A 14,767-nucleotide genomic window follows, 5' to 3' on the forward strand; every position below is an offset into this window, starting at 1 on the left:
ATCAAAAATTTTTTTTCCTTTCTCCTTCCTGATCTCAGCTTTTTTTATAGAGTTTGGCCTTTGGTTAATATTATTGGCACCATCTTGGAACCCAAAATTTGGGTCTCTAATAGGCTCTTCCAATCTCCTTCAACATGTGATGAGGTGAGTTCCGAGTTGAGAGCAACCTAAGCCCATGGTTGGCTAGATGAGTAAACACCACCCAAACTTTAGTTTACAGATTCCTTGGGCTAAATAATGGACCACATAGAATAGAAACTACCAGATGGAATAGAAAGATCTAAACATGCTGAGCTACAGACCTTTGAGTGAGCTACTCAGAAAACTACTTTTTGCCACCCTTTAAAAAAAATGAGGTTTGCATCCAGTCTCAACTTCTCCTGTTCCTTGAGAACTGTCACCTCTCCACACCCACACTGAACTCAGACCAAGGCCCAAGCCCAGCTCTCACTTCTCACTTTTATCAGCTCTTGCAATTCCTGTCAAGTAGCATCTCCTCTTTCAGCTTTGCTCTGAGCAAGTACTTCGTACTCATTTGCTGCGCTGAGCTGAGAAGGGACCTTGAAATAAAGAGATGAAAGTCACTGTCTTCTGAAACAGCAGGGACTTTTTATGAGGTTCATATTGGTTCAGATTGGATTCTATGAGGTTCAGATTTCTCTACCAGAGAAAAATCTCACCCCTCAACTCCTTATTCTATAAAGCCAGCACTTTACCACGGAGGAAAGGCAAAGGCAAACACTGTTCAGAGAGTACCTGAATAGAGCTTTGCTTTCATGGAACAAAGTGGCCTGAGGAGTCACTATCCATTCTGTCCTCTGGTTAGATACCAACAGAAGGGGCTGGGACTCATCTGCTCAGCCTTCCATCTGGGCTTTATTTCCTCCGAGTAGAAGACATGCATTGTCCATCGGCCCACCCTCCATGGGATTTCTCCCTTCCCTGAGATTTAAGACATCCAACAAAGCCAATCACAGACAGGGGCTTCCTCAATCAGCAAGAGGATCTGTGCTGTTTTCCTCAAAGTCAGGCTTAAGTGAAGCCTGTTATTTTCATGTGCTTTATAGATAATTAGCAACCACAATGTAACTAGAAAGATTTTTTGTTTGTTTGTTTGTTTTAAGTAGGCCAGTGTGGAGCCCAATGCATGGCTTGAACTCATGACCCTGAGATCAAGACCTGAGTTGAAATCAAGAGTTGGACATTCAACTGACTGAGCCACCCAGGTACCCCAAGAAAGATGTTTAATGAAATAAAAACCAAGAGAAAAACCAATATAAACCAAAAAAGAACAAGATTGAATTGGCTGATTTTAATTTCCAAGCTCTCATAGCAAAAATCACTTGTCTATTCCAAAAGATTTCAAATATTCTGGCATCCAACAAAGACAACCTGTAAAATGCCAAAATATCATCTTACGACCCATGGCAAGTTAAAATCTAGAGCGCTGATAGTGATAGGTATATGAAAAATTCCATCTTCCATGGCTAGAAAAAGCAAAGCTATGGTCAAAACATAAATGTGGATAAAACACTTTAAATTCTATGATATACTGTACTGACAGCTAGCAAAGTGATATTGAAAAGGTTTCTTCTGTTAAGTTCCCTTAGTTTTTCTCAATATAATACTAGCTATTATAAATATCATGGTCCCATGTGTTTGCTGTCCCAGAATCCCCAAAAGCTAACTAGTATAATCCAGTCAGCAAAGTACTGAAATAAAACTGCAAATTCTAGACAGGAGCCAAGCTCTCAGAGTCCTGAGCATCACCCACAGATGTGATGCAGGAATTGAGGGTGGGCAATGGACCATCAGTGGAAGGCTACACACTATCCAGCTTGAGTTATAAACATTTTGAAAGGAGAATTTGTAAGAGAATGCACAATAGAAAGACCGTTAAACTGAACAAATATATACCTGACAGGTTTAGCATCTGGAAATGTACACAACTCTTTGCCTTAACTGAACTAAGTTCAGGTCCAAGGAACCTTGTACTGTTTTTATGATTCTAGGAAGAAGAAGGTGGCATGGTGCTGTCGAAGAATACCAGATAAGGGATGAAGACACTGACATGCTATTCCTGATTCTACATCTAATTAATCCTTGGCCATGCTTTTTTGCCTCGGTTTCCTCATCTGTTATATCAGGATGCTAGATCAGTTCACTGTGATGGCTTCTACAAACTTTGAAACTGTACAATTTTATGGGACCTAAATGAGGTGAATCTTCACTGGTTCTCCTTCAAATAAAGAAAGAGAAATTACAAGAAAGGAAAGATGATCGCATCTTCCTTCTGAAAGTGAAATCCTCTGCATTAGAAGACAACCGGAAACCACAGAAAGAGCTTATTCATTACATGAGGCTTGCCTCAGAAGCTCAGCAAAGACAAGTTAGAAATGTTTCTAGGGGCACCTGGGTGGCTCAGTCGTTAAGCGTCTGCCTTTGGCTCAGGTCATGATCCAAGGGTCCTGGGATCAAGCCCCACATCGGGCTCCCTGCTCGGCGGGAAGCCTGTTTCTCCCTCTCCCACTCCCCCTGCTTGTGTTCCCTCTCTCGCTGTCTCTCTCTCTCTGTTGAATAAATAAATAGAATCTTTAAAAAAAAAAAAAAGAAATGTTTCTAAGAATTCCTAAAAAGAGAAGTCAACTGACGGTAAAGATAAAAGAGACCTCAGATGTGATTTTGTTTACCTTCTCATTTTAAGGTGAAGAACCTCAGCCTCTGAGAGGGGAAGCAAGGATGTGAAAAAATGTAAAATGCCTGATAGATCTCAGTCATGGGACCCCTCCTTCAAGCAGTTTTTCTTTGGTTACTTCATTCCACTAAATGTCTTCACTTTGACAGACAATAACATCTTTCTTGTAGAAGACCAAGGTAAAGCTCTAACAATCGCAAATTAACTCTGTATGCCAGATGAAACATACTCTCAGGACACTAGCCTTATACTAATCTTCAGGAATTCCAATGGACATGAGGATTTTCAAAAAAACAACTGAATTAAAAAGAAACAACTGAATTAAAAAGAAATACTTGTCGGAGTGCCTGGGTGGCTCAGTAGGTTAAGCATCCTAACTCTTGATTTCAGCTCAGGTCATGATCTCAGGGTTGTGAGATTGAGCTCTGTGCTCAGCAGGGAGTCTGCTTAAGACTCTTTCTCTCCTTTTCTCTCTGCCCCTTCCCCTGCTATAATGAATAAATCTTGAAAAAAAAAAAAGAAATACTTGTCTAAATCAGTGCTTTTCACAAACACTGGTCCATTGAAATTTGAAAATAATTCTCCAAAATTTTTTTGGATATTCATGGCAGAGATAGAGTGGCTGGCAGATAGGAAATAGCTGAAACCATGAAAATACTGCTTCAGGGAGCATGATGCCACACAAACTTCACCTCTGTCTTACCCACCCCACCCCTCCTTATTAACGCATTTTCTTTTTAGAGAAGTTTAAGGTTTACACCAAAATTGAAGAGAAGGTATGGAGATTTCCTGTGTATTCCCTGCCCTCAAACATGTGTAGCCTGCCCCATTATCAACATCTCCCAACAGAATGCTACATTTGTTACAATAGATGAACCTCTATCAATACCCCATCATCACCCAATATCCATGGTTTACATTAGGGTTCACTCTTGGGGTTATACATTTTGTGGGTTTGGACAAATGTGTAATGACATGTACCCATCATTATAGTATTATACAGAGTATTTTCACTGCCCTAAAAATCCTCTGTGCTCCACCTATTCATCCCTCCCCCAGCCCTCTAATCCCTGGCAACCACTGATCTCTTTACTTTTCCATAGTTTTGCCTTTTCCAATGTGTCACGTGGTTGGAATCATATAGCATGTAGCCTTCTCAGATTGGCTTCTTTCACTAAGTAATATGCATTTAAGTTTCCTCCATGTCTTCTTATGGCTTGATAGCTCATTTTCTTTTAGCACTGAATAATATTCCATTGTCTGGATGTACCATAGTTTATATATCCACCCACCTATTGAGAAACATATTGGTTCCATTCAAGTTTTGGCAATTATGAATAAAGCTGCTGTAAACCCCTGTGTGCAGATTTCTGTGTGGATATATTTTCAGCTCCTTTGGGTAAATACCAAGATGTATGATTCCCGTATCACCTCTGGCTCTGCAGCTTAGAATCTAGGAGAGGTAATGAATAAGTCCTATTACATGTGGTCATTTTGGTCACAAAATAAAAACAGAAAACCTACTTGAGGTTAGGCAAATACCAGGCATGACACATGTATGTAAATGTTAAGGAGTCTTTGAAAGGGGAGCAAGAAGTGCATAGCTGGGGAGAGGAGTGCAAAGCACAGCAGTGCAGGTCCACGTCCTGCTGGATGGAGCTAAAGAAGCAGGCAATTCTGCCCATTACATTCTGAAACCTTTCTGGGAGAGGAAGATTTAGGTGGATGGTTAATGCATGAAAGATATGGCTTTACGTTTGCTTTGGCCTGAGTGTGTTTGTTGTTGTTGTTGTTGTTTTTACTCTGGATTTACCCCTTTATATGCTTTATCTGATTAATAGTCCCAAAACTCTTATGAGTTACATATTATTGGTATCCTCATTTTACAGATGACAGAACTGTAACACTCAGAAGGTCAGTAATTTTCTCAAGGTCCCACAGACAGTAAGGGGTAAAATGAGGACTAAAAACTGAAACTGACCATGTAACTATTGTTTTTCCACATTGTCCCCCAAAGTTGGGAGAAACTGAGAAGTGAATTCTGTTGAGAAATGGATTCCAGTTGACTTGATTTCCCTTACCCTTAATTGCCATAAGCAAAATCCTAAGTCAGGAAAGAGAAAAAGAGAAAGAGACCATCCCAAGATGAAAAAGTCACCCTATAACATAACTCATGAACCATCTGGGGTATGTTCCCTCCTGTGTAAATAATGAAGAAGCTGTTGATGGAAGGAACACAAGTGGAGGATTTACCAGTGAGAAGGAATATGAGAAGAAAAGATTCTTGGGTTGGCTTATTATGAGCCCAGCCAATTATAAGCAGCACATTTTGACAACACTGTAAATAATACACTTCTGTCAAGAGTCAGCTGATGGAGATTTTCTGTTCAATATATTGTCATAGACACATGATGAAAGGGAGACATTGGATGGCATATGCAGTACACAGGAATAAATATGTGAATAATCTCACAGGCTTTGAGACTTCCAAATACTAACTATGACAGATATGAACTATGGTGCATTCCATTCTAAGACTAGGGAACTAATGATGATAAGTTGAACAGTATAATATCCATCTTTACAGCATGCGGCTGTATCTGATGGTTATGCTTGAAGGGACATCATTTGACCTGGCCTATTTCCAGTCATGTAATAATGAGAAGTGTTTAACTGAGTCAGATGGAGTGTTAGCACTAAAAAGGATCTGAAATCATCCACCACTACCCTCCCATTGTATAAATGAAGGAAATAAGACTAAATGAAGTTAACAGCCTTGCCTAAGATCAGTAATAAAGCCACTTAAAGACAGTTCTCCTAAACTCAGCAAAACTACAAGATTGCTGACCATATTTTGTGTCTAAATGGGGTAGTGGGGAAATGGAGGCCATCTGGGGTGAGAGGGAACACCTTCAATTTGTTATTATCCTGAACCATGAGCAGAGAAGATGATTTATTCAGCACTTGAAGAGATGCATTGTTGCTTAGTCAATTGGTCCACAAATGATAGGATTCCTAACATTCAATATTAGGTAACATCATCTAATTTTACATGGCCAATGAACTTCTTCCAAGTTCCAACTCTTCCAGGAGGGCTTCCTGGACTATGCTGCTCTCTCTCCCTCTGCAGTATGTATAAGCATTGCCTACCACAACTTGGTAACATTGGCTCATAAAGTATGCTGGATTCTTTAGCCATTTATATCTTTAACTATCTATTTAGAAAGTCAATTACTTGAACTTGAGGACTGTAGCTCACAAGAAGCTCCCAATATTTACCCCACTTCAGTTTATGAAAGGTTTCATAGGAATGCTCTACGTTCTGAGAGAGGGGTAAACCTGTACTTGGAGAGAGCCCCAAAAGACCCTCCCCCACCCACGCCCCTGCACCGACCTCAGGGGGTTGTCATTGCTACTGTCATCGCGGCAAGCACCTCTCAGGTGTGCAGAAGCACGGCCATGACACTTTGCGAGCCTGTGTTCGAAGTGAGGACCAGTGAGCGCTTCTAACCCTCCTGTCTCCCAGGTGAGAAGAGTCAAATCCAGAGGTTGCTCAGGGGTTAGTCCCAAGGTTTACACCCACTTGAATGAGATTAGGGAACTCACAGAATTCCTGGTAACTGTTAGAGGCAGTATCTTTCTTTCTCATTGGCTTAGGACACATCTTTCAGCTGGACCCTCTCTCTGTTAAGAATTGAGCAGTACCAAGGAAGAACAGTGTTTCTGAATTAGAAGAAGAGATTATGCATTAACAATGATGCACCCCAAACCCAGTCAACCACAGCTCAGGCAAATCTATGTAATGGGCCCTAATTAGTAAAATTCCTAGTAATATTAGGAAATAAGCTAATGTCACACATTTAAATATCACACATAGCTCTCTTTGAGCATTCCTGCCTCGCAAAATTTTCCATGAAATTAAAAACATCCTCTTTGGGGCTTGCAGTCATTTCTTCTAGAGTCTGAAATCTACCTGTGTGCTTTCGTGTCACAGAGAAGAGTATTACCCAAGAGAAAAATTTGTATGTTTGTCTTTGTCATGTTCAAATTTAAATTAGGCAAAATATTAATGGAGTAAGCAGCCAAAAATTAATTTCACTCATGTTTATATTGTTAAAATAAAAAACTGAGTTCAAATACAAAGTATTCATTTTGTATTTATTGATTTTAACTCTTCATTATAGTCGGTTAGGCTCAATTTTGACAATACAGTATATGTACATATGGCAAGTGTGTACATATACATTGTCTGAATATATATCTATAAATTGCCAGAAAATTGACAAATTTTATAAAAAAATATCCTCGTGTTTGAATCATCCAAAAGCCATCTGAACACAAATTAACATATACATTTGGATTCAAATTTGTGAAACAGCATGAGAAATAGCTTTCTTAACTCCACAGTAATAAAGAATCAAGAAACAGATATTTTTTCAATTTCTTCCCATTACATTTTATGTCCACATTTAGATGTATCTGGGAAGATCTCTAAACTGACACCACTGTGAGAGGCCCCTGGGATTCACAAATATCATTTCCATGACACTCAGAAAACTGGGGGAAAAGAGGAAAATGTGAGCGGCAATAAATTGGAGCTAATCTCTTTCTGCCACAACCTGAAATGATACTTGGCCAGGTAATCTCCCCATCCTCCATGCTGTAATAAGAGCTTGTCTATCTCTCCCAGATGCCCAACCTGAGTACTGGTATCTTCCCCAAATGCTTGTACTAGAAATTTCCTAACAGGATTCCAAGGCTCTGAAAGAAAAAGAAAAATGAAAAATAATTCTGTCATGCAATAAGCATTGTAAGTTTGAAGAAAAAGCAAAGCCTGGTGTTTCAGGTCTGCAATAAATAAAACAAATAATGGATTCTCTTGGGTCATAAAGCTCAACCAACCATAAAATGTGCAAAGAGCCTCTGACAAAGGTCCTCTAAGCCTTCTGGGGCCCCATTTGATGTGGCACTGCTTTGAAAGCCCTAACCTGGCCCTGCCCCACTACCTATCCATTTCTTATCCAAGAAAGAAAATTCTTGGATCTAAACATGAAGGCAGCACAGAGTAGCTCCAGGCCTGTCTGGGAGCTGTGATCACACTGTGATTTTGTATTTTGATCATGTCTTTGGAAAGAGATGATCACAAGGACATCACCGTTTTGCACTAACAGAAAGTGAAACCCCATTAGGAAGAGATCACTGCCTCCAACTAGTTGGGTGACTTTGGACGAATCACTTAACTCTCCTGATCTTCAGCTTTCTCATGTGGAAATTAGTGATAGAACCCACCTCATGGTTGTTGTGAGGATAAAAGAAAGTAAGCAAGGTAAAGCCCTTAGTGGAGGGTTGTTCTAGAGGAAGCATCAGCGGTAATCCTCTTCCTTTACTTTGGTGGGGAAAGTGGGTCTCAATCCAGAGGTGTGGCCTATCAGGAATTCAGTCCGACAAGCATCCTAAAGTCGGTAAGGAAAGGATGCAATGCACCCATTCTGCTTTCCCTGTGGCTCCTTCTCGAAAGGTTGACGCTTGTTCCTCTGCACACACACTTTCTGTCACACAGAGGCTTGGTGCTAATGTCACCAGATTCTGTGTGTTATCTTCTCATCTTCTTGTCTGGTTTTACAGTTACCTGTTGGCACGTCTGTTTTCCTCATCAGGTGTACATCACTTGAGTTCATGGATCATGATCTACTCAGAGCCCTGAACCCAGAGAAACCTCCCCGGAACTCTGAGCACAGGTCTGCAATAAACATATTCGGCAGGGGTGAGGTGGGGGGGGGGTGTGTGTGTGTGAAACCCACCAAAAAGAAAAAAACAACAGCTAAATTGTCAGAAGAAGCTTTACTTTTATCTCGGCTCTGGCAACCAGTATCTCTTTAACCTTGGAAAAATCACTTAATTTCTTGGGACATCAGCTTCCTCATCTGTAAAGATAATCTCCAATTCCCTTTGTTGCTCTAAAATTCTACAATTTACAGAAAAAAAAGCTGCAAAAGGATACTTTGTTATCAGGTCAGCTAAGCTGTTAAAGCAAAAGAATGCAACCAGCTGAGCCTGGACCAGTCCCTCGTCCAACATTTAAAACTGAAATTCCTTCTGGCACTTTCAGCTGTTCTCACTTGTCCTGGTTTGTTTGTTTATTTATTTAGATTGCGAAAGTTCAAGGTAATGAGCCTGTGGCTAGGATTAAAACACCATTGGGTCTGCGTCCCACAGGGTTTGACCCAAAAGCTCTGTTCACAAAGAGGAGAAAATGTGTTCAAAAACTAGGGAACACCAGTTTGAGGAGCGGGGTCCTTGGGTTGGGGGACCTGGCAGCTCAGGAATGCAGAGAGAAAGAAAACACGGGCCCACATGGGCTCTGGTTCTGGCTGTTCTCACTGTTCACCTGACAAATCGAAGGCTTGGCCAGATTTATGAGTTTCCTAAACTCAATCAGAATGGAGCCTGCTCTGACCTACAGAAGGTCACTCAACCATATTGAATATTTGTCAACATTCCATGGCCAAAGATAAAGTGAGTAAATATCCAAGACAGATTTAGACATGTCCCTGTTTAGTCCTGGAAACTGTGAGCGTCTGGGCACGAAGAGCACAGGAGGCCGATTTCCCTTCTTTGAACACATACTCTGCAGGGCTCCAAGGTGCCCACTCCTGAGCCAGCATCTGGTCACTGGCAGCAGCTTACGCTGCAAGAAGTGAAAATGGAAGCGCACTATTTGCCCCACCTCTGGGCACAAGGGTGCATCTGGAGACACAGAGAGAAGGTTAAGTAGTGGGTTAAGTGTCAGCCCTGCAACTTGGCCAAACTCCACGTGATCCGAGTTGTCCAAGGGACCACACGGTGGGCTTCGCTTTCCTTACGTGTACCATTCACAGCCCAACAGCAATGGAGCCTCCTCTTTACAAACTTCTTTTTCACTTAAATGAAGTACTCATTGGTATTCTCCTTTGGTGTCCTGGAGCAGCTACAGGAAATGGAAACTAGCCTCCATTTTACTACTTTTGGCACCACACCCATCAGCTCACTTGCTTCTACAAAGAGAACATCAGAGACTCTGCAAGGTGGTGTGAAACCACAGAGGTAGGGACGTGGCCCATCTAAGCTCCTCTCGGCACACAGAACTGATAGGACGTTTCAGTATAACTAAGGCCTAGGGTTTGCTGCTCTTATTTCTGAGGCCACAGATGGGATTAAAGTAAAAGTTAGGGAAATGAGCAACATCCCAATAGTCAAAGCATTTGCTTAGTCTACCCACTTTCTCCCAAGGCCTAACAAGCCCTCTGGAGGATAATCTTTCTTTTCGTGACCAGTTCAGTCTTTTCTTCTTCCCCCACTGTCTTTGCCAGAAAGGTGAGTGTAAGAAGGACCTATGAGAGAAATCTTCATTCCTAAATTTTGCTTTTGGACAATCAGCTTCTGAGAACTGGTGTGGCAGGATGAACTGATGACCCATGGGTCAACCCCTCTGGGAAGACAGCACTCTGATAATTTGAGTGAAGAGTATTCACCAAAGACAAGATAAGCTGGGGTGACGTTGGGGAGCCTCCCAAAAGAAGGAAGTGTGACATTGAAAATGTAATCAGCTGATGACCCGGGCATTTGATCTCTGAATTTTTTTCTTGTTTGAGCCTTTCTGAAGAGCAGGAAGGTGAAGTGCTTGACCTACATACTGTTCCTGGCTCAGAGTCTTGGGTTGCCTTTCAGCCCCTTCCCTGTAGGTACTCTGTCCCTTTGGCTCTGAGAAGTGTCACACAATGGCCTCAGGTCACTGAGTCATCCTCTAGTGGCCTGAGTGAATTCAGGCAGCTTCCACAACCTCAAAAAATAGACAGGGCTAGGACACTGGGTGACTGGGGCACCACACTTAGAAAAAATTTGGAAAAAAAAACCAAAGGCCATGTTGTAGTTCTTCCACTGCCTTCCCATGTGACCTGGAGAAATCACTTCACCTCCACCAGAACCTCAGTGTTCTGACTTGCAGAAAGAGGGGCTCAAGGCAGCTCATCTCTAAACTCCTTTGTAAGTGACTATTTGATGATACCTTCCTTTCCTTGAGAACTGGGAGCAAATGTATAGCATAAATGATTCTTAATTCATGTATAAAATTAAATGGAGGACCAGAGTGGGCCAGTCCATGAGCAGAAAACCTGGGTGGGCCCATTCCAGACTACTTTCCATGAGAAGATTAAGAACAAAAAAGGGCCTATATTATATTTTTCTTTATAAACCCAACATTAACACAATGCCTGACTATTAGCGGGCAATAAAGATTTGCTAATTCATGAATGAATGAAACACCCAAGGTCAAGCAGATGAGATTTCATCTTAATCATTGCTGTTTGCTCAACATCTAGCCAGAGTCTGACTGATGAGGGTGCCCAGTAGAGTTTATTGAATGGATGGATGGACGGATGGACTGATGGGTTAACAAAGTGGTGATATGAACCTTGTGAAATATTCTGTGCAAACGCAATTCCTACTTGTACCTTAAATAAAATAGAAAAAAAGCAATCATGCTTCTTCTTTTTCCAGTTTTTGTTGGATGTGGGGAAGAGAAAGGGAAGAAAATGGAGCCAAGAGAAGGCTGAGGTGGAGAGAAAGCGAGATTAGAACTGTCACAAAGCCCAGGAGTTTTGTCTTTTTCAGAGAGCAGGAGGGGGCTTTCTGTTCAAAGTTCACTATAATCAGGACACTGATGCTTTGGAGAAATAAGATATTAAATTTCTGGAATGAGGAAAGAGAAAAGAAGCTCAGAAGGCAACAGTCACCAAGAAAATGAATTGTGTAAGGAAATCAAGTATGTTTTTTATTCTTCTGTTACTAATCCTCTAGGATTTTAATTTTTATGTTTTTAAAGGGATTTAAAACATCTTTAGCACAGGTGAAGTAGGGTGGGATTAAGAATAGGCTTATGCATCAAACATGCATTTGGATTTGGGAATTTTTCACAAGTAAAGGACTGAATTTCTGCCTCAATATGCAAAAGTATCCTATTTCCTATACCGTCCCACATGAAGTGCTAGTTACAGCTGTGTTTGGCACAGGACAGGGAGTTTGGACTGGCTCACTCTAAGGGAGGGAGAATTTGATTCCATGACAAATGAGAATGGCTACCTGGTGGTGCAGGTAAAGAATAGGCTGGAGCAATCTCAGGGTCGAGCCAAAGGAAAACACAAGCCAGCAACATGATCCATGGCCTTGGTCACTCCTCAGGAAAGGCTATTTCTGTCTCCCCAATTTCCCCAGCGCTGCTCTTGAGAGCAGTGTTGATTACCAGATAACCAGAGCCTTTGGTCTTTCACAGAATCAACAGCTCGGCAGCCACAAAGTGACAGGCATCAATACTAATCGTACAAGCCTGTCTGTAACTGGACCCCAGGACAGGCTGTGCTACACCTGCCTGTCCAGGAAATGGACTCCAGGTCCTCCCCCATGGAAACCTCTAACAACACTTATTAGCTATTTCCTTGCCTGATAAGTGGTCTGCGCCTAGTTCTGGCTCCCATTATTATATTCATTTCAGCCTGTGTCCTGAAACCTGATACCTTTGTACTTGGGGGGTGCAGTGTCTGCCACCTGACAATGATTTGACATGACACAGTGACAGAAAACAGGGAGAGAGGATGGAAATAAAGAACAAGGGATCCAAGTCGCTAGGCTGGCAGCTCCAGGCAGGGGTGCCCATCAACACTGATACCTGTTAGCAGGAGTCCAGACCCCACTGACAGAATGGTCAGATTACTCATGTCAGAGCTCCATCGAGTTGGGAAATCTCAATCTTTCTTCTCAATCTTTCTTTGATGGCCAAGGTCCTGAAGGCCAAGGGCAAAATTACAGTGGGTTTTTCACCTGCACTTTTGAGTTTAATGTGGCTCAACTTCTGCCCCTCACCGCCCACTTTTAGTCCCCCAGCACCTCATTCATCTTCTTGTTCCTTCTTCCTGGGCCTCCATGACTACGGTCAGAGCTGTCACTGTGGTGGCAGACATAGATGCTGAACCACCAGAGCAACCACGTGTTCGTGTTATAATCATTCAGGAGACCATCTAAGGCATGGAGAGGGGAGGGTCAAGGTGAGAGCCTTTAGGTCCTGGAAGCTCTTACACAGGCACACCAGTGGAAATGGCTAGGATTGGAAAGAGCAATGTTAAGGACGCAGTCTGACTGACCAGTAGTAACCGTGGGCAAAGGACAAGCCTACCCTCGTCCTCATCTATACAATGAACAAGACTGACTAGCCCACTAATCTTAAAACCTTTTGTTGTTGTTATGGTAGCAGTACAAATTTTAGTTAAATGATCTTTTCCATTAGACCCCAGTATATAAAATAAAGACAAATGTAATTGAGATGGATGATCCAGGCCTGGGCTTGGTGGCTCAACCCTGCTGGGCCCCCTGCGTGACCCTCTTCGACAGCTGACACATCTCTTTGGAGTGCTCACACAGCTCCACAGAGCACGGTGTGAAAACCACGAGGCAGGTCATTTCTCAGTTCCCTTCTAGCCCAAATGTTGCTCTGGGAAAGCCATGGGAGACCGGGAAGGCGAAGGGAGGGCATGGGGATTTGCAACCTGTTAGAATTATCTTCTCTTTCCCATTTTATGTTTTCATTTTGTCATCAGTGGCCCTAGAGCTCTGTGGAAGTCTGTGGAGAGACAGAACAGGTAAAGGTAGAACATGTAAGCAGGGCCCCAGGCCCACTCCCATTGCAGTTTGAGTAGCTCAGCTGTATTTTTACACATATTGGATTTAAAATAGAGAGGAACAGGGAGGAAGTTTGAAAACAATCAGCCTAGACTCAAGTTTTACAAAAGGAAATTATACACTGGAAATAGTTCCTAATATATTTAATATATTTAGGATCTATTATCTTTTATCATCATTATGACCATCACTACAAGGACACATTTTCCCCCCAAAATAAAGTTTATTCTTTGGCAAGGGTTAATTATAATGTCAATTCATACAATAATTAAATTAATAAAATACTTCTGGCTCAGAGAACCCTTGAGACCAATTTTGATTCCATCCACACAAGGTAAGGGACCCAAGAGGCGGAGGCAGCAGAGGGAGGGTTAAGGGGAATACTTAGCCAGTGACTAAATGTCATTTTCCTTGAGACAAGCAAGTCCCATTTTCTTTAAGTGTCCTAGAAACGATGATGAAGACTCCCCCCCCCCCCATTTTGGGGAATTCTTTTTTGGCCAACCAACAACTCTCAACTATCACCAGTCATTAACTGGGGATGATAACTGTAAGAGATAACATTTATAACACTTTGCTATGTACCATTCTAAGAATGTTACATTTACAACCGCCCTAAAGGACGGTACTATTATTCCCTCTTTTTAAAAATGGGAAAACTGAGCCACAGAAAGTTAAGCACCCTTCCAAAATGCCAGAGTTGGTAAGTGGAAGAACTGGGACTTGAACTAATGCCGGCTGACTCTGAAGTCTGTGCTTCTAACGCTACCGCCACCCAGGAGAGAATACAAATGAGAGAGGAGAGAATTAAGCTCTGGTAAGGCTCAAGCAAACTCTAAAGTCAACAGAAAGGTCTCTCAATGGCATAAAGCTCCCAGTTCTAGGCCTTTTTTACATCTATGTCCTTTCCCTATCATCTCGCCTTACACATGTAAATTTACCCTCCAAGACACTTGGTTATTATGTTGCTTACTCTCTTCTTGTCAGTATTCAGAAAATATTAAGATTTTTTTTTTCTCACCCAGATGTAAATAACTGATCACAGGTTAATCTATTCTCCCAAGGAGAATTGTGTTTTGTTTGTTTGTTTCGTTTTTAACCAGCAAGCAAAGCCTTGAACTAAAGGGATGAAGTTCCACTTGTAAAATTTCAATGTCAGCATATGAACAGGAAGTATCAACTTGAAATCATCAGTCTTCCTAGTGCCCCTGAAATCTGTTAGGGGGTTTTGAATTTATTAGGGAAAACCTGTCCAAATTGGGAAATGAATATAATCTCTACGCCAGATACTATTCAATGGAAAAACCATCAGAAGGCTTTGGCCTTGGATTTGTGGGGAGATTGTGCGGGGGGGGGGGGGGGGGG

General features: G+C 41.9%; 1 protein-coding gene across 2 annotated transcripts in view; it reads right to left on the reverse strand.

The window, feature by feature from the left end:
• The window catches only part of LRMDA (leucine rich melanocyte differentiation associated), a 973,173-nt gene that overhangs the window by 91,049 nt on the left and 867,357 nt on the right, over positions 1 to 14,767 (reverse strand). The window contains exon 7 of one of the 2 annotated variants that reach the window (XM_081824062.1): positions 13,291 to 13,343. The exons of the other annotated variant lie outside the window; for it this stretch is intronic. Within the exon in view, the coding sequence (XP_081680188.1) occupies positions 13,306 to 13,343 (38 nt within the window). The 3' untranslated portion in view covers positions 13,291 to 13,305. Of the gene's footprint in view, positions 1 to 13,290; positions 13,344 to 14,767 lie in introns of those variants that run through there. 2 annotated transcript variants of the gene reach the window in all.

This window comes from Leptonychotes weddellii, chromosome 6 (assembly GCF_054177405.1).
Source record: "Leptonychotes weddellii isolate Sample4059 chromosome 6, ASM5417740v2, whole genome shotgun sequence".
NCBI classification, from domain to species: Eukaryota; Metazoa; Chordata; class Mammalia; order Carnivora; family Phocidae; genus Leptonychotes; species Leptonychotes weddellii.